General features: G+C 38.3%; 2 protein-coding genes and 1 long non-coding RNA gene across 8 annotated transcripts in view; 1 reads left to right on the plus strand and 2 right to left on the minus strand.

Moving 5' to 3' along the window:
* Positions 1–19534, minus strand: part of ptpn4a (protein tyrosine phosphatase non-receptor type 4a) — a 60695-nt gene extending 41161 nt beyond the window's left edge. For all 4 annotated transcript variants that reach the window (XR_013197060.1, XR_013197061.1, XM_077215174.1 and 1 more), the window contains exon 1: positions 19131–19534. The gene's annotated coding sequence lies outside the window, so the exon portion shown is untranslated. The remainder of the gene's footprint in view (positions 1–19130) is intronic.
* Positions 1–22897, plus strand: part of LOC143723180 (uncharacterized) — a 292525-nt gene that overhangs the window by 176470 nt on the left and 93158 nt on the right. The gene's annotated exons all lie outside the window — the stretch shown is intronic.
* Positions 21114–22639, minus strand: tmem177 (transmembrane protein 177). Of its 3 annotated transcripts, none has more exons than XM_077215274.1 (2): positions 22545–22639; positions 21114–22259 (listed from the first exon to the last, which is right to left on the minus strand). In XM_077215274.1, exon 2 carries the CDS (start codon positions 22234–22236, stop codon positions 21304–21306), a length of 933 nt encoding a protein of 310 aa, XP_077071389.1. In that variant the 5' UTR covers positions 22237–22259; positions 22545–22639; the 3' UTR covers positions 21114–21303. The 3 variants fall into 3 exon arrangements, with proteins under 3 accessions (XP_077071389.1, XP_077071391.1, XP_077071392.1); XM_077215276.1 differs by having other exon boundaries at positions 21114–22250; positions 22545–22633; XM_077215277.1 differs by having other exon boundaries at positions 22354–22628.

Raw genomic sequence — 22897 nt, forward strand, 5'->3', positions numbered from 1 at the left:
AGAAAAAGTGCAGGAAGTGCTTGATATTAAAAGGGGTTATTACTCAGACACCGTGGCGTGCAATGCCAAATTCAGTTCTCTTTATCTGCATATTGGGCTTGAATGGTCAGATACTCACAGAATTATTTCAAAATATCTATCTTGGTGAGTATTCACGTAAATATAGTTGGTTATGTCTTACGTGACCTTAAACAGTTGGGCATGCAGATCCATGCATTGGGTCTCAATATAATAAACCTGCTGTCTGTCTGTGCCATTAATGTTCATCAAGGAAGAAAATAAAAGAGGGAATCATTCACTTCAACAATTCTTTCTTACGCTGCATTTGTTGTACTGTTTGATAGTTGCACCTTTGCTCTTATTTTTATAAAATAAACTATATTATGATTATTAATATAATCATTATTAATAATAAAATAATTGGAGGAAAGGATGCATTGTGATATCGTTTTCTGATTGAGTTTTTACCTTCTGAATCATAGGCTAATCAAATCGAATAGTGAACCAAGCAAAGATTCACATGTCAGTTAAATTACCATTGTCGTGATTAAATGTTCACTTAAAAGTTAATCTTTATTAACACTTTTAAATAACTGTTAAATGTAATATTTAGCTAATCTCAAAATGATTATCAAATTTTTTTATACTGTACATCATAATGTTGTGATGTCTACATTTACATTGGACTAAATACCCATAAGGTATTTAAATTAATTTACACAATTTAAAAGTATCACAATTAAAAGTATTTAAGACTTCCGGTTTTGGACGCGAATGGAGTAGACTCGTCTACCTCGTGCTCCCTGTACAGTTCTTCTATTTTATCAGTTTATAATCCTCTACCTATTTAATTTTTTTCCGAATGTAATGAGATAAGTTTAAGAAATACGGAAGCAGAAAATGGCATCTAAATCAACCAAACATGCGAAGAAAGACACATTTAACGTAAAAGACGACGTGCCCGGGGCGCATGGCGAGGTTAGCATGTTAGCCTTGACTAGCCTATTGGAAGACCACAGAGCCGCTCTCTCTTCCGATTTCAAAACCGCTTTGACATCCTTAGAGGCAAAACTTGACCTCATCCAGGCCGCAGTGTCGGACCATGGACCACGAATAACATCACTGGAATCCAACGCAGACCTCCTCAGCGAGCGAATTCACTCTCTGGAAGCGGTATGTGCCGATTTGACTGAGAACTACGCTAAACTTAAGGCCAAAACAGCAGACCTGGAGGGCCGTAGTCGGCGTAATAATGTCAGGATCATTGGCTTACCGGAATCCGTTGAAGGTCCGCGGCCCACAGTGTTCTTTTCCGAGATGCTGTCCGAAATTATGGGCGAGCAGATTTTGCCGTCTCCTCCTGAACTTGATAGGGCACATCGGGCTCTGATCGCTAAGACGAAGCAGGGAGGGAGGCCGAGAGCGGTAATAGTCCGTTTTCATCGGTATCAGACCAAGGAGGCGGTGATACGAGAGGCCCGTAAAAGAAGAGGATCCTTGCAGTACCGTGGCAACCCGATCGCCATCTACGATGACTACAGTCCGGAAGTTCTGGAACAGCGCGCTCAATATTGTGGGGTAATGGCAGAGCTTTATAATCTTGGATTTAAGCCATCCCTTCTTTTCCCCGCAAGGCTGAAGATCCTAACTAAGGAAGGTGAGCAAAAGATGCTTGCATCGGTGGATGAGGCCAAGGAATTTTTGACGGCTCATCGTAGCGCCTCTTAGCGTTATGATGACGGCCGTTCAATAAACTTGAGCGGTGGGCTTATAACGTTATATACTATGTGTCACGAGGGAGCCCGTTGTACAACACTGACTTAATTTTTCCTGAGCTCTCTGACATTATATAAACGGTTTACTGTTCATTGGAAGTGTTTTACATCATGGGGACATTTCTACGTCTTTAATGAATGATTCGTGCTGTTGTATTTGAGCTGATACTACTGTTGAACTAGGTTTGTTGTATGATGTATCTCGTTTATTCTTTGGTTTAATCACAAATACTTTTTGCAGGAGTTTGATTGCTATTTTTGTTTACTAGGGGATATTTTTTATTTATTGTTTATTTTTTACAGTGTCATTTATTTTGGCTTGCCATGTGCTCATTATATTGGTCCAAGGTTTAAGTATTCATACATCGTGAACCAATTATAGTTATGCCATGGGTCTGCTCGTATATTAAACATACTATTTGATACGGTAATGTTATCTATATGTTGTATAATTAGGATACTTTGCTTTAAGGGACTGAGGATTGTATAAGGAAGTGTTCAGAACACTTAGTTCTTGTTCTAGTGGGTAGTTTTGTTGTCATTGTAATGTTCTTTGAGGGGTGAGTTGATTATGTGGGTGGGTTGGGTTTTTGTATGGGATGGCTTCATGCTGACTTCATGACTTTTATTTTTGTTGTTCCTTTGTTTTATGTTATGTTATTTTACTTATTGTAATTCTTTTATTTTCATTCTCCGATCACAGGCTTCTGATAGGTATTCTTTTGGGTAGAGAGTTGAGATTTCTGAGTTGGAACGTCAAGGGCTTGAACCATCCGGTTAAGAGAAACAGAGTTCTTGCTTATCTTCGACGGCTCAAAACAGAGGTTGCCTTCCTGCAAGAGACCCATTTACGCATTACGGATCACAATCACCTCAATCGTGGTTGGAAGGGTCAGATCTTTCACTCTTCTTTCCAGGCAAGGGCAAGAGGTGTTGCTATTTTGATTAATAAGAATGTACCCTTTGTACCAAATGATATTATATCAGATGAGAATGGCCGGTATATAATTGTTGTAGGCACACTATGCAATAAGAATGTAACTTTAGCTAACTTTTATGCCCCTAATTTTGATGATGTCAGTTTTTTTAAACATTCTCTCTCTCTTATCCCTGATCTAAATTCGCATTCTCTTATACTTGGGGGAGACTTTAACTGTTGCCTTGACCCAGTACTGGACCGTTCGTCATCTAGACCATGCACGGCAAACATATTTTTCTGAATATGGTATATCGGATGTATGGCGGCGCTTGTACCCCCAAAAAAGAGAATATTCTTTTTTTTCAAATGTTCATCACTCTTATTCCCGGATTGATTACTTTATGCTGGATAACGATTTAATTTCTAGAGTTCAGTCTTGTGCATATCAAAGTATTATTATATCGGACCATGCTCCTCTTACTCTTGATTTGACCTTTCTGAATTTGCCTTCCCCTAGGAGGAACTGGCGTTTCAATACTTCACTCTTGGCAGATGATAATCTTGTTTCCTTTGTTGCTGACCAAATTCCTTTTTTTCTAAGCGTTAATAAATCAGTGGACATTTCAGATTCAACAGTGTGGGAGGCCCTTAAGGCATATATTAGAGGCCAAATTATTTCATATGGTGCTAATAAAAGGAAGCTCTCTAAAGAAAAACAAATCTTACTCGCTAATGATATTTCAAAGTTAGATGAACAATATGCTAGGTCTCCCACGCCAGATCTGTATAATAAACGTCTTAAACTTAAATCAGAGCTTGACTTGCTTTCAACCAATGAGATAGAGGGCCTTTTGAGAAGAACTAGGAGTGTTTTTTTATGAAAGTGGGGAGAAATCCGGGAAAGTTTTAGCTAATCAGCTGCGAGGGCTATGTGCAAAACAAATTATAAATGGTCTTCGTCTAGATAACGGGGAGGTCACAACTGATCCAAATACTATTAATGACAAGTTTAGAGATTTTTATTCTACTTTGTACAGGTCCTTCTCAAAAAATTAGCATATTGTTCATTATTTTCCATAATGTAATGATAAAAATTAAACTTTCATATATTTTAGATTCATTGCACACCAACTGAAATATTTCAGGTCTTTTATTGTTTTAATACTGATGATTTTGGCATACAGCTCATGAAAACCCAAAATTCCTATCTCAAAAAATTAGCATATTTCATCCGACCAATAAAATAAGTGTTTTTAATACAAAAAAAGTCAACCTTCAAATAAATATGGTCAGTTATGCACTCAATACTTGGTCGGGAATCCTTTTGCAGAAATGACTGCTTCAATGCGGCGTGGCATGGAGGCAATCAGCCTGTGGCACTGCTGAGGTGTTATGGAGGCCCAGGATGCTTCGATAGCGGCCTTAAGCTCATTCAGAGTGTTGGGTCTTGCGTCTCTCAACTTTCTCTTCACAATATCCCACAGATTCTCTATGGGGTTCAGGTCAGGAGAGTTGGCAGGCCAATTGAGAACAGTAATACCATGGTCAGTAAACCATTTACCCTTGATAAAACACAGTGGACCAACACCAGCAGCTGACATGGCACCCCAGACCATCATTGACTGTGGGTACTTGACACTGGACTTCAGGCATTTTGCCATTTCCTTCTCCCCAGTCTTCCTCCAGACTCTGGCACCTTGATTTCCAAATGACATGCAAAATTTGCTTTCATCCGAAAAAAGTACTTTGGACCACTGAGCAACAGTCCACTGCTGCTTCTCTGTAGCCCAGGTCAGGCGCTTCTGCTGCTGTTTCTGGTTCAAAGTGGCTTGACCTGGGGAATGCGGCACCTGTAGCCCATTTCCTGCACACGCCTGTGCACGGTGGCTCTGGATGTTTCTACTCCAGACTCAGTCCACTGCTTCCGCAGGTCCCCCAAGGTCTGGAATCGGTCCTTCTCCAGAATCTTCCTCAGGGTCCGGTCACCTCTTCTCGTTGTGCAGCGTTTTTTTGCCACACTTTTTCCTTCCCACAGACTTCCCAATTAGGTGCCTTGATACAGCACTCTGGGAACAGCCTATTTGTTCAGAAATTTCTTTCTGTGTCTTACCCTCTTGCTTGAGGGTGTCAATGATGGCCTTCTGGACAGCAGTCAGGTCGGCAGTCTTACCCATGATTGCAGTTTTGAGTAATGAAACAGGCTGGGAGTTTTTAAAAGCCTCAGGAATCTTTTGCAGGTGTTTAGAGTTAATTAGTTGATTCAGATGATTAGGTTAATAGCTCGTTTAGAGACCCTTTTCATGATATGCTAATTTTTTTAGATAGGAATTTTGGGTTTTCATGAGCTGTATGCCAAAATCATCAGTATTAAAACAATAAAAGACCTGAAATATTTCAGTTGGTGTGCAATGAATCTAAAATATATGAAAGTTTAATTTTTATCATTACATTATGGAAAATAATGAACTTTATCACAATATGCTAATTTTTTTAGAAGGACCTGTATACATCTGACTCCTCTTCGCAGGGGGATATCGAAGATTTTCTCGGCCGACTAAATGTCCCCACGTTATCCTTGGATGTTCGTAACCTTTTAGAAGTACCGATTACTCAGGAGGAAATGGCGGCTGCTATCTCATCTCTACAATCTGGCAAAACCCCGGGACCTGATGGCTTTCCGTCAGAATTCTATAAAAAATTCTCAGTTCAACTTGTTCCTTTTTTGACATCTGTTTTTTCTGAGTCTATTAAGACTGGGACTCTTCCCCCAACGTTAAATCAAGCCTGTATCTCTTTATTGCTCAAAAAGGATAAAGACCCCTTAGACTGTGCGTCTTATAGGCCAATTTCTTTGCTCAACTGCGACGTGAAAATTTTAGCGAAGGTGCTTGCCTCTAGACTTGAAGATGTCCTCCCCACTATCGTCTTTCCTGATCAAACAGGGTTCATAAAGAATCGTCAATCATTTTTTAATATCCGCCGCTTACTCAATGTGGTATACTCTCAGAACCAGGCCATCCCAGAATGTGTTGTTTCTTTAGATGCAGAGAAGGCGTTTGACAGGGTTGAGTGGGAGTACCTTTTTTTAGTTTTGGAAAAATTTGGATTTGGCCTGATCTTTCTCTCTTGGATTAAATTACTTTATAGTACCCCTTCTGCAGTAGTCCTAAGCAATGGTCTGCACTCTAGGCCATTTAACTTGCACCGCGGAACTCGACAGGGCTGTCCGCTAAGCACACTACTATTTGCCCTTAGCTATTGAGCCTTTAGCAATCGCCCTACGCCAGAGTCAGCAGATCACTGGAATTACCCGTGGTGAGACCGTCCATAAGGTAACTCTATATGCAGACGATCTACTGCTTTTTATGTCAAATCCACAAACTTCTTTACCCGCAGCTCTATCCTTGATTGAGAATTTTGGTCGGTTTTCTGGTTATAGGCTTAATCTGCACAAGAGTGAATTTTTCCCAATTAACGAGGTAGTTACACAACTCCAGTATTCAAACATACCACTGAAACTAGCAAAAATTAAGTTAACTTATCTTGGGGTCTGTATCACTCGCCATCATAAGCATATTCTTAAACATAATTTTGGCATGCTTCTTGAACGGATTAAGAAAGATCTCTCTAAATGGTCCCCTATAAAGATTTCTCTCATTGGGCGCATTAATTCTATTAAAATGGTGGTGCTTCCTAAATTTCTTTTTCTCTTTCAGTGTTTACATTTATTTATTCCCCTGTCTTTTTTAAAGTCTTTGGACTCTGTTATCTCTTATTTTATTTGGAATGGTAAGCACCCTCGCTTACGCAAAGCATACCTTCAGAGGCCTAGATGAAATGGTGGTATGTCCTTACCCAATTTTAAGTTTTACTACTGGGCAGCTAACATACGAAATACACTTTATTGGTGGCATTATCACCTTTTGCCCAATAGACCGTCTTGGGTGGACATGGAAATAAATGCTTACAAGCAAAGTTCCCTTCCAGCACTTCTTGCATCTAAACTACAGTCTACCTCTTATATTCCGGTCGATTGCCCAGTGGTCAAACACTCGTTGAGGATTTGGATCCAATTCATGAAGTCATTTGGTTTTAGGGACCCCTCTCTTCTTAGCCCTGTGTTCCGTAATATTTAATTTCGCCCTCAATGCAGGATGGTTCATTCAAGAGTTTGTCTCAAAAGGGGATAAAATGTTTCAAAGACTTATTTTTGGATAATGTATTTGCTTCCTTTGAACAATTGGTATCACGTTTTGGTCTTACCAAGTCAGATTTCTTTAGAGTCTTGCAAGTAAGACATTACGTGAAGTCACTTATACCAGACTTCCCAGCAATGCCCTCCGAAAATCCTTTGGATAGTTTCCTTTCATTTAATACATTGGCCAAGGGCTCAATTGCTACTATTTACAATTTAATGATCAATCTGGCATCTTCATCCCTGGATAACATTAAGAGAGCTTGGGAGGAAGACCTTGACAGACCACTCTCCGAAGACACCTGGAACTGTGTCCTTAAACAGGTCCACTCATCGTCAATGTGTGCTCGGCATTCACTTATACAGTTTAAAGTTGTACACAGAGCTCATATATCCAAAGTTAAACTAGCTCAAATGTTTCCTGGTACTAGCACTATGTGCAATAGATGTCAATGTACCGAGGGAACGTTAACTCACATGTTCTGGACATGCCCCAAATTAGAGCGTTACTGGCGTTCGATATTTCACACCCTTTCTGTGGTTCTTCAGCATAGATTAGAGCCAGAACCTCTGGTGGCATTATTTGGAGTTGCCCCAGAGGACGTATGGTTGTCAGCATCAATGTGTAAAGTCCTTGCTTTCTCTAACCCTACTTGCACGTAGAGCAATATTATTAAAGTGGAAAGATCCCTTGCTACCCACTCATACTCAATGGATTAGAGATATGATGTCCTGTCTCTGCCTCGAAAAAATTAGGTATTCACTAAGTAGATCGGAAAAACAATTTTTTAAGATGTGGCGTTCTTTTCTTGACTATGTCGATACGTCTATTTGAATAATGCCACTACTATTGTTTTTTTTTTTTTTCTTCGTTTTTTTTCTCTATTGTTTTTTTATTTATTTATGTATTTGGTTGGAGGTTTATGTTTGTTAGCATGTTTGTAAATATTGTATGTATGCTCGGTTCTTACAATTCCATTTTGAAGTAATGGATAGTATGGGCATCATTCTTAAATTGGAAGGTGAGGGGTGGGGGATTGTGAATGTGATTTATATTGCAAAAATCAATAAAAACAAACTTTGAACTAAAAGTATATAATTATTGATTTTAGTTTTTAGTGTATTATTGTACATTTATTTATTTAGTACAGAATTTTTAACATAAGTCATTTATCGGTTAATTACATAATATGAAAAATAACTATAAAGCTTTAAATAATTATCGCTTCATCTCTAGTGGGAATACTTAAAAATATCCCATTGTATTTGCATGGTTCAACGAGAATACCATGGTATTAAAATGGTAATTTGTCCAACAAGCCATGGTACTCGTTAGCCTATGTTCATTCAAGCATACTGCACCAAACCTCGGCTGATGTGGTCAAGCATGCAGCTTCTGTTCCGTGAGGTTAAATTAAAATTTTGTATGCAGAGACAGTTACAAGTAAAGCCATTAGTAGGTTTATATCCTTGCCAAAGAGTAAACATTATGGGCTCTGTTTGTTTGAGTATCCCAATGCAGCAACACTGGAAAATGTGAAATGTAAAGCTAAGAAGCAGAGGACCCATCAAAACAGGTCTACTCTGAACTGCAAAATTGTTTCCTAAGAGTTTCAGCATGTCTGGTAGTAGCATCTGAAATCAGTTTCCTACATTCAAATTAACTACAAGTAGTTAAACCCCAAAAAGTAAAGTTCATAACACTGTAATTAAATTTATTTTCCACTCACTCCAGATTTGTAAAACACCACATCAAACATCCTTTTCATTTACAGAAAAGGTTCAATAAACTAACACTTAATTAACTTTTAACAGTTAGTTAAGCCCTTTCATCAGGCCCTGTTTAGTGATCGACCGATATTGATTTTTTATAACCGATACCGATACAGATATTTGCATGTTTATGTGCCCGATAACCGATATGCAGAACTGATATTTATTTACTGTTATACTTCTGTTTTTGGCACAATTATTACAACACAAATGAACTGAACAAACCATTTTATTTATAACAATCACTCCCTCCTTGCATACAAAAAAAACCTTGATATTTATACACAAATAAATAGAGGGGTCTGAGTCCAAAAAATAAAGTGCACTGTTACTAAGTGTCTTTGTTTAAAAATAAAAGCTTTGATGAGGTAAAAAATAAAGCACAAAAACTATTCTAACATATTTGGATATGTTTATTTGTTTTCATAAATGGTAAACTAATCAAATTACAATAAAAACTTTTATATTATTACATTATATAATTTATATCTAAATTATACATATCATTTATAAGCATCAGCAGCAACAATGTTAACAATAGGCAAAATAAATGTTAAAAGTCTAATGTTTTCATATGGAAAAAATAATTGACGGGAGTCATATCACCTTTGCAGAAATGTAATTCATTTTAAACAGTTTTAGAAGGTTTATGTGCCGTTTAATAGGTTTAAACTAAGAGTGAGGAATAATTCACTTGGTAATATTAGCTGGAATAGCCTATAACATCAGGAAAGTAACAAACAAAACAGCATATACATCATTGCATTTTCCAACTAGTATGTTATTAATTATTATTAATATTTTTGTCGGTCTAGATCATGAAATGCTTTCTGACAAAGTGCTGTTTATCTATGCATTTACACATAACTATAACATTAGGCTATACGTTACTCAACCGCGATCGCGCGTGCAGATAATAAATAATTAATTTCCACAAAGCGGTATATATAGATGTGTATTAGCGAAATAATTGCTATGTAGTAAATGATAATATAATCTAGGGTGTTTAAACAAGATAATCTTGTCAAAAGTTTCATTCAGTGGCCGTGCTTGAGCATTCCTGATCATCAACCCAGTGAGTGCTCAGCAATATGAACGAACTTTTTTTTCGAGACTAATGGTGAGCAAATACAACAGATAGAGAATTAAATTCGGCGCTTTTATTTTCAACATGCACTCATTCATGTCTGTTTTATTTAATTAGTGTAAAGTTACGTCTTTATTGGGGAAGGACGTGACGGATTACGCTACGTGGCTCAATGAGTTCGTCTCAATTTTTTAGAACCAAGCTGCATAAATAAACTATATCAGGCTAGGGCTGGGCGATATGACCTAAAAAAAAAATCCCCGATTTTTTCACAAAAAATCCGATTTACGATTTAAATCGATTTTTTTCTCTCCCTACTTAAAATCAATCTGCAGATGACAAAGAAATTGTTCAAAACAAGTTTTAACTTTATTTTGTTTTAATATTCCCTTCTGGGATTTGATCTGGATTAAAGTGCAATCGGAAACAAGCCGAAAAGAAAAGAGGACAGGCCCTGTCTGTGAAAACAGTGGAAATGTAACGTAAAATAAAATGGGTGGATTGGGATTGGGGGGATGAGTAAAAAAACAAAAAACTTGCATCACAATAAGTGTATTGTGATTGTCAAATTATTTGGTAACTAAACAATTTTATTAAGTTTACTGGTATGCTACTGTTTTTATTATTGCTTAACAGAAATTTCACAATTTCAATTCAATTCTTGTGATTTGATTCTGATCTTGATTCAATATAAATTCCTTTGGATAGGTACAGTAGATACGTTAATGTGTTAATTGTTCTCCCAAAAAAATCTATAAAAAAAATCACTTAATGCTGTAAACATACAGAGAGCCCTGTCAGCTGGTATTAATAAAGGTTAAACCCAACTCAAATTAAATATAATGCGTTTTTTATTTTATAATGCGTCTAACTAACATGCGTGCTATGGGTCATTAAAAGCCATCCTGAGGTAAATGTAACGTTACGTGACATATGTTGTTCTCCAGCTGTTTTATGGACATCTTTCCGCGGTTGAAAAACACTGATCGATCGATTTTATTACATCTCGGTAAGTTTGTAGTAAAGAGTAACAGATGTTCGGTTCACGTGCCGCTTGAACTGAGATCCGTCAGCGTTCTCTCACGTCACATTTACAAGCGCCAAAAGAGTGTTTATTGTTTGAATTTTGTAATAAAATTGACAGAATCTGAGAGCTGAGAATCTGTTTGATATCGATAGTAACCTGCTCTGTCTTGTCTGTCGGTGTCAGTGTCCTCGTTGCTTCGCGAATGTTTCTCTGCGTGAGAAAAGGGATGTGTGGCGTGAGAGCGTGTAAAAAGTGCGTCTCTCACAGTGAACTCGTGAGAGTTGGCGGCGCTGCAGATTCAGCTTGTAAATGTTTTCAGCGGGTGTGCTTCTGCTGCTGTCTTGTTCGTTTGCCGTGTTGTTTGTGTATCTCTATCATGGCAAGCGCTGAGCCCGGGCGGAACTACGGGAGCCCAGAGGGGAGCGTCGGCGGTTGTTAAAGAGAAAACCGATTTTCATTCAAAAAAATCGGCGTAAACTACACATTCGAGTTAATCGATAAAATCGATTTATTGCCCAGCCCTATATCAGGCATTTATGTCTCAAATCTCATTTCTGCATGTCTGTTATGTTAAATAAAGTTGAATAATTAAAGCAAAGCAAGTAGAACATATACTTTACCTGTGCACAGAGTTGTTATTGACTGATCTCCTCAGACGCGGGCTGCAATGGCGGAATTCTCAAAACGGCCACAAGATGGCGCCGTTTATCGGAAAATCCGATATTACAAAACCGATTCCCGATTATGGGAAAATGCTTAAATATCGGGAAAAATATCGGTAAACCGATACATCGGTCGATCACTACTGTTTACACCTGGTATTAAGATGGGTTTTGGTTGATCGGATCACAAGTGGACGACACTACAGGTGTAAACAGGGTCTAAAACGTTTTGAGCTCGTCCACTTTCGACCACTTCCAGAGGTAGTCAATAACGCATTCGGACTGATTGTTTTCTTAGTGTTGACGCTCATGTGGTTGAATGTGTTCCAACAGCCACAATTAGCCTACTGGCCTAACGAACGCATAAACATTATGGGAAACACGGTAGCCAGACTGGATTTAAACTTTTTCCGGCTGAAGACCTAAGTTTGGATTGAAGACAAAAAAAAAAATGTATCAAGCACAATGTTCTCTCACCATTCCTGATTTCTAACACGCACTCATAGCGTTCAGCGTCGTCTTGTGGCTGTCAGAATAGAAACAAAATAATAAGCTGCTTGTGTGTTTATCCGGTCTCCGGTCGCGTTCATATGTAAATTGTGCAAGCTTTCGTCCATTAGATCGAAAGAACTAAAAAAGCCCTTCCATTTACTCGCCCATAGACCCTCCCCTTGAAGAAATCAGGACAGATGTGGTCAAAGGTGGACGGAAGAGATGGATTAAAATACCAGTTGTAAACGGTTTATTATTAAAAATTATTTTATTTTATTTAATAATTGAATTAAATGTTCTATGTAATTTTTGGCATATAACTTATAATTTTGCAAAAGGCAGTCACTGAATAGTTATGTGCACACATCACAAGCATAATGTAAATTTCTTGTGAAAATATTTCATGCACTAGTGGTCCAAACACAGGGAACAAGCTTGTGTAATCGAAGAGATAGCCTAATACAGATGTAGGCTACTACAGATATAGACACACTCCCGTGCGGTGGATTTTTTCCAAACGACTCTTCCTCTTTCCATCAAAACACAAGGACTTTACTCATTAATGTTTAAACATCTCATTGTCTATCTGAGATGTGTCACGAGCCTTGCATTAAAAATGGAGGGAAAAAGGAGGTCGTCTATTTTTGTCTGTCTGAGTTTAGTTGCAGACAGGCAAGAGAAGCCAATGAAGTGCAGTAGGGAATCTCCACTGGTTTGATCTGTTGGGCTTTAACGCGTCTTTCAGAACATCACAGTTCTGTAACTCAGCCAACTCAAACTGATAAGGCGGCAGGGCTTCGTCAATGTCAGCAGCAAAGGGTTTCTGAAAAGGCTGGATTTCTTTAGCGTGGACATGTAGCTAACGGACTCGCACGTCAAACTCCGCCTTCAGCATTTCCAGCGCTTCCACTGACTTTTCAGCTGGTATCTCAGCTGAGAGGGTTTGGGTAACAGGGAGATGAGTGAAGTCTTGCTTTTGCTCTTGTCCCACAAGCAGTGCTAGTTTCATCTCAAATGCTTTTATCACATATTATTTTCCCCTCGCCTTGGAGCTGCACATTGAGGCCGTTCAACATTTCTGTCACATCTGTTAAAAAAGAGGTCCCACTTCCATTCTGTGTAGGTCAGTTCTGGGACAGTTTTGCCCGTTGTCAGAAGAAAAACGTTGAAACCTCTTTCCTCCATTTCTCCATTCATGCGTCCTATTAATCCCCTTGACGCGCCAACCATACTAGGAGCCTCGTCAGTCGTTATGCCGGCCAGCTTAGACCAGTCTAGATCCAACTCTCCTATCGTTTGGCACACTTTACCAAAAATATCCTCCCCTGTCGTAGTACATTTAAGACTTTGTAGGACTACCAGCTTCTCGGACACGTCAAAGTTTGAGCTAACTCCGCGAAGAAAAATTAGCAGCTGTGCTGTGTCCTGCACGTCATTGCTCTAATCCTGTGCTGCTAATGCAAAAAAATAGAATTCTTTCACTTTCGCCTTCAGCTTGGCATATACATTATACCCCATTTATTCAATTCGTCTGGTTATTGTACTTGCGGACAGACTCGCTGCATTTAAGACGTCTTTCTTATCGGGGCACAACTCCTCCGCAACAGCATTCATACATTTCTTGACAAACTCACCAACACTGAATGGCCTACCGCAGGTTACAATCAGTTTAGCTACCTGAAAGCTAGCTCGAATGGATGACTGGTTCAACTAGGCTTGCCGTACAAACGTATTCTGGTAAGCAGACAGTCCACTTTTTAGCTTCAACATTTTGTCTGCTCTCATTTGGCCTTGTAATTAATTTCATTCAAAAACGAATTCTTACTTACCCCAAACATTTAAATGGTAATTAGTGTAAATGTCAAATTAGTCTCAAAATAAGAAATTGTATTTCCTGTCCGCACAGTTATAAAACAAATCTCCAAGTAAAAAGGAAGCTCATGATTCTTTCAATTTTTAAGTACTTACCACAAAAATGTGACACTCATTTCCTCAGGACCGAGCGCGTGTTTGGTGACAGCATGAGGAAGCGACACTGAGATTTATAATTAACAAAATCTATGATGTGGATTTGAAAGAATATGTCATTTCATCAGGAAGACTGGGAAATGGAAATTATTGAATAAATCCTCCCTCACAAAAACAACACACTGCTAACAATAAGAAGTACCGTTACCCTTGTAAAACACCTTCGAGTCTGCGACAGATGGGCTGTACACACAGCTGTGATTTGCTTCTGTCATATCTGCAGAAACGCTTGCGATGTGTGGCTGGTGATCCGTTTGAGTGCCACATGAGCAGTCACCGCAACACCGCTGACAGAACACTCTCTATTCATGATACCGAGGCCAGTCATTCATCTCCTACCGTCTCTGACAGGAAGTTTTCATTGGAAAGAACAAGCAGAGAAAATCTGTCAAAACAAGCCTATATTTCCTGCAGGCTCATCTCTTTATGAATCAGATCTGAGATGAATAAATTTGACCTGGCAGTAGAAGGTGCAGTGCTTAGATGAAAAAATGATAATTCCTGATTGTCCAGTTAAATCCAATGGGTGTTTCTGTCTGTATTGCTACCCAAATGTTTTCAGTCACTTTGACCCCTGGCGTACGTGGAGGTGCTCTAAACATCGGTCCATTTATAGCTCTCTTAAGATTTGCACTAAGTAGGATACCAAACCCTACAATAATTTCCACAAGGAACAACAGCGCTTCAAATACCATCAAGAGAGTCAGATACTGAAATTCTCAGTTGGTGGTGAAAGAAGCCTGTTACAGTCTCTCGCAGATCAGCTGATCAGCCTTGTGTCATTTGGGGAGTACACCATCGTTTAAAAGTTTGTGGTCAATAAGCTGGCCGGTGTTAGTTATTTTTTGAAAGAAATTAATACTTTGATTCAGAAAGAAATAGGAACACTTTTAACAAAAGTGACAGTAAAGACTTCTACACTTAAAGCTAGAACGCTAAAAAAAAAACAGTATTCAAGTAAATAAATGCTGTTTTTTTTAAGATTTCCATTCATCAAATAATCCTGAAAAAAGTTTACAGTTTCCACAAAAGATTTAAGGAGCATAACGGTTTTCAATATTATTAATAATAAGAAATGTTTCTTCAAACCAGCATATAAGAAAACTTTCTGAAGGATCGTGTGATACTAAAGACTGGATTAATGATGCTGAAAACTCAGCTTTACCATTACAGGAATACAGTACATTTAAAATATATTAGAAAATAAATCAACAAATCAACTTTAAAAGGTAGTGTGCAGCCACGCTCATTGGTCGAATTTTTTATATTTTTTTTTCAATAAAATCAAATGGGTCAAAATATCAAATTTTAACACACCACTTCTTCTTCAGTGATACAGCTTGTATAACAATGTTTATATTTTCACAATGATTTGAAGCAACTACCAGTGAACTGAACAGTTCTGCCATTTTAAGAGATGAAGAGAATTTTAAGAGAATGGTTAGATAAATGTTCATGCTTGAAAATAAGTTTTCTAAATTTAAAATGAATAAATGCTACTCCCATGAGGAAGCTCAGCGATTAATACAACAAGAGAACATTGAAAAAGGAAGACCCTTTAGCTTGAAATGAAATATCAGCTCAGTCTGAGAGAGTACATGGTGTTAAGATCACATGAAACATCTCCATAATAAGGTGCTTAACTTGGCCATGGGTTGCTCTCAGGAGGTCAGAATTTACACTGCAATGTGCACGGTCAGGCAATGTGATTTCCAATACTGAGATGGGCAGGTGCTGCCAGTTCCAACTGTCTGAACACCTGCCTCCTGTTACCCCCCTCTTCAAAACTCCTCAATTCTGCTCCATATGGCCTTGGCTCAGGTGCAGAGAAATGCCTGCCAGGGCCCTTGCTGCAGCCCTCGCACCCCTAACAGCTGACACCCTGAAACCATCCGGACTGCTCCTGCATAACATCCACTCAGCCCAACGGGGTGTAATGTAATGTTCATGGACCATTCATGAAGATATTCTCTTTTGCATTTAGGGGTAGTATCTTTTTTACAGAAGTTTTTTTCCAGAAACTAACATTTTTATTCAGAAAGGATGCCTTAAATTGATCACAAGTGACAGAAAAGTGACCTCTATTTAGTTACAAAATATTTCTATTTCAAATTAATGCTATTCTTTTTGATTACGCTTTATTTTAAGGTGACATAGATACATTGTACTTACTCAAATAAGTACTGAGTAATGCTAAATACTTACTAAAGAGTTCATTTTAGGGTTTGTGTGGCGAGCAGGACGAGGCCGATGGCGGTGAGAGAGCGATGGAGGCCGATGCCGTGATTACTGATGAGTGCATAAAAAAGGAGCGACGATCGTGAAGATCGAGAGAGGACCAGGCCTGGACTTTTTTATTTGATGTTTTGTTTTATTATGTGTGGCGACTGCCATCTTTTCTTTTGTTTTTGTATTTATTTATTTATTTTATTAAAATTTGTTCGCCGGTTCCCGCCTCCTTCCTTCCCTACATCTTGAACCTTGTTACAGTTTGGTTTAGGGTTAGTTACTTGTAATTATGCATATTTTACTGTTATTACTATAGTAAGTACATATAGTAACGTGTAACTGTCCCCTTTAAATATTGTGTTACCTTTTTAACTTTATATTCATCAAAGAATCCTAAAATGTTTCACGGTTTACACAAAAAAAGATTTGCTTTCAACATTAATAATTAGAATGTTTCTTGAGCGCCAAATCAGCATATTAGAAAGGTTTCTAAGGGATCATGTGACACTGAATACCGGAGTAAAGGCCCTTGCACACAAAAGTCCAAAATTAGAGTCCGAAACTTTCGTCCGTCATAAAAAAAATCGGATCGTGTTCGATTTTTCTGCGTTTTTCGCATCCGTAGCTAGCATTTTGAATGGTGTTTTGACAATTCAGAGCCACCGAATTACGAATCCGAAAAAACGCATACGAAAATTTCGGACTCAGTGTACAAGGACCTTAATGATGCTGAAAATTCAGCTTTGCCATCACAGGAATAAATTACATTTAAAATGTATTCAAATAGAAAATGATTATTTTAAATTGTAACATTTTTTTTACAATTTTACTGTATTTTCCATCAAATAAATGCAGCCTTGGTGAGCATAAGAGACTACAAATTTTAAATGTGTGAGTACATACATACATCTACACATACACTCCTGGGCAATATGAATATGAATAATAAGCCAAGCCAAAAATATTATTTAGTGGTCTTCTAATGGTTTTGGTCTCCCAATTCATTTGAGTTTAATGTGAGACCAAACATTCACTATATGGTTAAAAATCTGGTCTCTGAACAGGCCAAAACATGAGCCCAATGGACTTCTTCTCAAGCCACTTCTTGGTTGTCTTTACAATTTGGGAAGCAACTTTTCCTTTGAAAGCAAGCCATTCTGCAATATTCTCCTTTACTCCAAAACTTTAAATGAGTATTCACAGTGAAGCAGCTCACAAATACTAGCAGCTAAAAAGGCTCCCCACACAATGCCACAGTCTCTTCCTCCATGCTTTACTGTGGGAGAGATGCAATTATTATATTCTAACCAGACGTTCGAAGACACTGCTCTGGAGCATGACACATGCAACTCGTGTTTCATTCTGATTCATCACGAACTTCCCATATTCTGCCAAAAACTTTATTCTGTCTTTAATGTTTTTCTGAGACAGCAATGGCTTTTTAAGTAGTGCATTTACTTTAATTTTGGTATTTCCTGACCAATAATTTGTAGTTAAAACAATTAATATCTTAGTGTTTAGCCATTTTAGGATTGGCCCTTCCTTTTTGTTGCCCAGGAGTGTGTGTGTGTGCATATATATACACACATGCACGCCACACACACACACACACACACACACACACACACACACACACACACACACACACACACACACACACACACACACACACACACACACACACACACACTTCTCGGCCAACAAAAAAAAGTTGCTGTTTGGATTTAAATAGGCAAATGCTTAAGAGTCTATGATTGGATCATTATTGATGAAGAACTGTTGCCAAACTTCTAACATGCTAGAAACATAGTGTTTCTAGCATGTTAGAAGTTTGGCAACAGTTCTTCTAACCCTAACTGATGGAGTGTGTAGCTTTTCATTTCTTAAACAACCATGTAGGAAGACACATCATGGCCATATTCCATGATGACAATGTCAAGATTCATCAGGCTCCAATTGTGAAAGAATGGTTGGGAGGGTGCGTGAAGAATAATTTGTACACATGAATTGGCACCTCTGATTCCAGACCTTAACTTCCTTGAAAGTCTTTGGGATATGCTGTAGTAGACTTTACAGAGTGCTGGACTCTTTTATTGTCAATACATCTTGACCATGAAAATAACATCACAACATTTATTTCCATCAAGAGATTAAACATTTATAAATTTTTGGTCATGAAGATCTTGTATGTATATTTATACACACATAAGAAGTGAATTTAGGTTAATTGGGACACATTTTTCAAAAACATCTCAATGTCCCAATCTCCCTGACAATATATAAACACACCCACACACACAACACACACACACACACACACACACACACACACACACACCCCTACTCGTGCCTTCATGAGGGAAGAATTCTGAACAACTGGTTTTCACCTGTCCGTATAACGTCGTAATGATCGAGTCATGCGCCTAGTCATAAACACTGTCAAAAACGATGACGTCATTGGCATGTAGACATATAAAATAACTCTGATTAAAAAAAAATGTGACCACACAAACACATCTTTGACTTCGAAATCACCAAATGTTTTCACCTATGACCGGGATCATCAGTGTTTGGCTCTTAATGAGAGAAGTTAAAGAAGGACAATTCACTCAAAATAGAATTTATGATCATGTTCATCTCCCATATGTGCACTATTGTGTTGGTTAAATACACAGCAAGCTCAAACAAATTCCAATCTGCTTTAAATATCTTCAGCTAAAGAAAACCCTACTTGACCAGCTGAACCTAACTTTTATAAATAAAATGCTAAAGAAGTAGTCCTTGTATGGAATTATTTTATTTTATTAAAGATAAAAGTATGATAGGCTACAAGAAATACCAAGATTTTTGTTGTTGTTGTTGGTTTTTGTATATACAGGAAAGCAGGCAGCATTTTAGTAAAGAAATTCCCCAGTAACATCAAAGTGACAACCCGATTCTTACCGTCATAAACTGCTCCAGGGGTGTCCAGTTTTATAAGTAAATGTGATTTCGTTCGAGACCCAATAAGGCAGAGGAGCGGAGAGCCCGCTCAGAGCAGCAGTAGCAGCAGCCTCATACTGACCCACTCCAGCCCAGCGCACACACAACTCAACGAGCCTCCGCTTCCAATAATCCACATAAACTCAATCATGTAAAGCCAGTCAGCGACGACACTTTGCAATCCAGTCAACGGACCACTAGGGCGGAGGAAGGGATCTCGTAGGAGCATAAAAACGCATTTCCCACTCCGGAGGTCGGCTCATTAAGATCGCTGACTTTTTTTCGGTTGTCTCCGTTCACGGCGCTGTTACATTGTAGGAGCCGCAGAAGCAGCAAGCAGTGCCGAGTGTTACATTGTAACATGGCGCGACATCTCTCCGCAGCGCCACTAGCGGTTGGGGGTGGAATCACAACCTGGAGAGGTGGTGAATTTCCATTTAGATAGACACACAGACAGACAGATAAATAGAGCTTGTTTTTATCTACAGGCTTGTTTTATCCAGATATAGCGGTACACACATTGCTTGTGGACTCACTAACATCTCTTAACAAAAGTCTAGTGCAACGATTCTTTTGGCATCCAAGATCGCATATTCGAGGCATGTTTGTATGGACAATAGTGGCATCATGTGGCCAAATCGCGCTAAAGCTCCTAGTTGCATCTTAGTGTGTACGGATTTTATCCTGTTTTTGAGTCTCTTGAGTTTTTTGTAACACTTTATTTTACAGTGTAACTGTTACATACTTTTCACAAAGTCAATCATCAAAATGGCAAACTATAAATTATGCATAATTACAAGCTACAAACCCTAAACTAAACCAAATCCTAATCTAACCATATAGTAAGTAGCTACATGCAGTTACTTAATATTACTCAGTATTTAAATCTATAATTACAGTGTAAAAAAGACACCTTAAAATAAAGTGTAGCCTTTTTTTAGTGCTGGGCAATGATTAATCGCGATTAAAAGTGTGTTGCATACAAAATATGTGTGTGTACTGTGTGTAATTATTTTGTATATATAAATACACCCATATGCATATATATATAAGATTTGCATGTACATACTTTATATATTTATACATAATTTATATTATATATTATATATAAATATTCATATATAAATGATATTTTTTTCTTAAATGTATACATGCATGTCTATTTATATATACAAAATAATTATACACAGCAAAAACACACGTTATGTAAACACAAACTTTTATTTTGGATGCGATTAATCGATGCCCAGCCCTACTTTTTTAATAATGTTATTAATATTGTTTAATATACTGTTTGTAGGCCCTGTACTGTTTTCAAATGTCATATGATATGCATGATATAAATTCTTTAACTATGTATCTAAAACTTCACAGTGGGCAGAATATATAATAGCCTACTATAGCAAAAGTTTAAAGACTAAATTGTATAGAAATAAAAAGTATGCTATTACTTTGAAATGAGCTATTATCTAGAGGGGGGGGGGGGGGGGGGGGATACAGTAAAACACTGTTCAGAGAGACATAAAAAGGCTGACCCTGCGAAAAGCCAAACCTACTGGAAATGTCATTACAGAATAAGTGATCTAGTATGCAAACACTGGGAAATGTCCACACCCAATGTGTGCTTCAGCAAGATTGCCTCTCAAACATCTTTTGGCATCCATCCTTCTGCTGACTGTCACTCACACTAATGTTTTTAAGTAGGCATGTGCCAGCAGCAAACATTTTTTAAAAATGTGACCAAAACTATACTATGTTCCATGATCATTTAGATTTAAAACACAGTACTAAAAGGAAGAATAGGAATTTTGTAATAATCTCAGTGTCATATGTCTTATTGATGACTTATTGATGGCACATTGTTTACATAATAAATACAGCCAGTAGCCTAGTGTCTCTTACTGATACTTTAAGCTAATAAAAAACATGAAACTTTGACAGATGTTAACTACAACATAAGCATAAGTTTGTTTATTCAAGTGAAAGAGGAAGACAATAGTATCCAGTGGTGTGTTGTACCATTTCAATCGCATTGTACAAATACTATCTAATTTACAAACACAGTATGATTTCCAAATGTTAAAATCCAAGAGCTAATCATTAACATATATGATTTTAAATATATTTGGGCAGCTCATACTTTCTCATTTTTTAAAACATTTAAAATCCCATCCCGTCTAGATGTGTAAGTTGCATGTCTGAGTTGCAACAGGTGCCCAGGAAACAGGTTTCCACTGGGGGCGTACATCTCTTCCCCTTTAGGGCCCATCAGAGAGCGCAGGGTCTTGTTCCGTGTCAAGATTTTCTCATAGAACTCTAAGCCACCCTTTGCATAATCGCTAGACAGACATGCCGCACGGTGGTCCGAGCTGTAGTCTAACCACTGGCTCAGAGCATCAGAAGTCATGATATACGACACGACTCCTAAACCCAGTGCAACCACATTAACACCGAACCTAAAGATGATGGACCCAGCCTGAAGCCCAAAGATCTGCTTGAGGGCTACGCCATATATACAAGCTCCGGCCAGACATGCTGGAGCCACTGCAGCGTGCAACACGGGACCCCCAGCCCCCAGTCGGGCCACTTCTCGGGCTATAGCAAACTTCTGCGCCTCTGGAGAGAACACCAGGGAGTTTTTGAGAGCAATACCCAAGTTGCTGTCCCACTCCAGCTCTTTGCCATTGATGAGAATAGTGCGATTGGTGATGCCCGCTGGATCCTCAGTGGTGCTGTTGAAGTTGGCTGGGAGGCCGATCTGTGCTCCAGAGGGAAGCCATGGAACACCAGCCCCTACCGGATGAAAGCCGAAAGAGGCAAATGCACTAAAGGTTTTAGGGGAGCTGACAGCAGAATCTTTCAGCACCTCCTGAAAGACGTTCTCAAGCTTCTCTGACAGGCTGGCCGGTTTTCCTTTGTGCCAGGCCTGGTATACTTTTCTGTATGTGTGATCTGGGAAAACATGATAAAAAATGTTGGCAGAAAAGACCCCGCCACATCCGACAAGGAGCAGTGGTGTCCGATACTTCTGAATAAACACAGAGAATCTCAGAAAACGCGAAGCCATCTTCTCTTGCTCACCTGGCCAAACTGTCAAGAAAAAAAGACAAAATGCATTAATCATAAATGACATAAGCCTAATCTTAAAATGTAATAGCAATGTAATCCACTCTTATTAACATACCATGCAGGCTACATAAATATTGCACATATTCAATGTAGGCTATCGTAAGCCCTTCTTTTCCCAACACCTACGTTTTTATAATTTTTCGAATGCATAGGCTACATTTTACGCACATTTTCAAACAAGGTTTCTGTAAAGTCTTTGGAAATAATTGTCCATTAAAGAGCATAAAACCATTAGTATTCTCTTACTTGCTACTTTGTTTTCATTCTCACAAGGACAGGACAGCACGTTGAGTGTTATGAAAACACAACTTTACGACACTTTTACGACATGACGGACAATGCGGACTCCATAGGAATAGAATAAGGATTCGAATTGAAATAAGAGTGTATAGATTTGTATTACTAAAATGGGCGTGCACAGGTAGGCTACATATATAAATAAAATTTGACAAATTTTGACTCTTCATTTTGTATTTGTAAATGAGTGGCTCTGTCATGTATGAATGGGATTAAGTATAGGATAAGACAAAACATGTCCAAATGAAGGAGTTACAAGCTTATGACATTTCTTGTTTTATGTATTGAACTTGATCTAACTT

The sequence above is a fragment of the Siphateles boraxobius genome, unplaced genomic scaffold (genome assembly GCF_051911475.1).
Source record: "Siphateles boraxobius isolate OS27281-9 unplaced genomic scaffold, OSU_SipBor_1 7, whole genome shotgun sequence".
Lineage (NCBI taxonomy): Eukaryota > Metazoa > Chordata > Actinopteri > Cypriniformes > Leuciscidae > Siphateles > Siphateles boraxobius.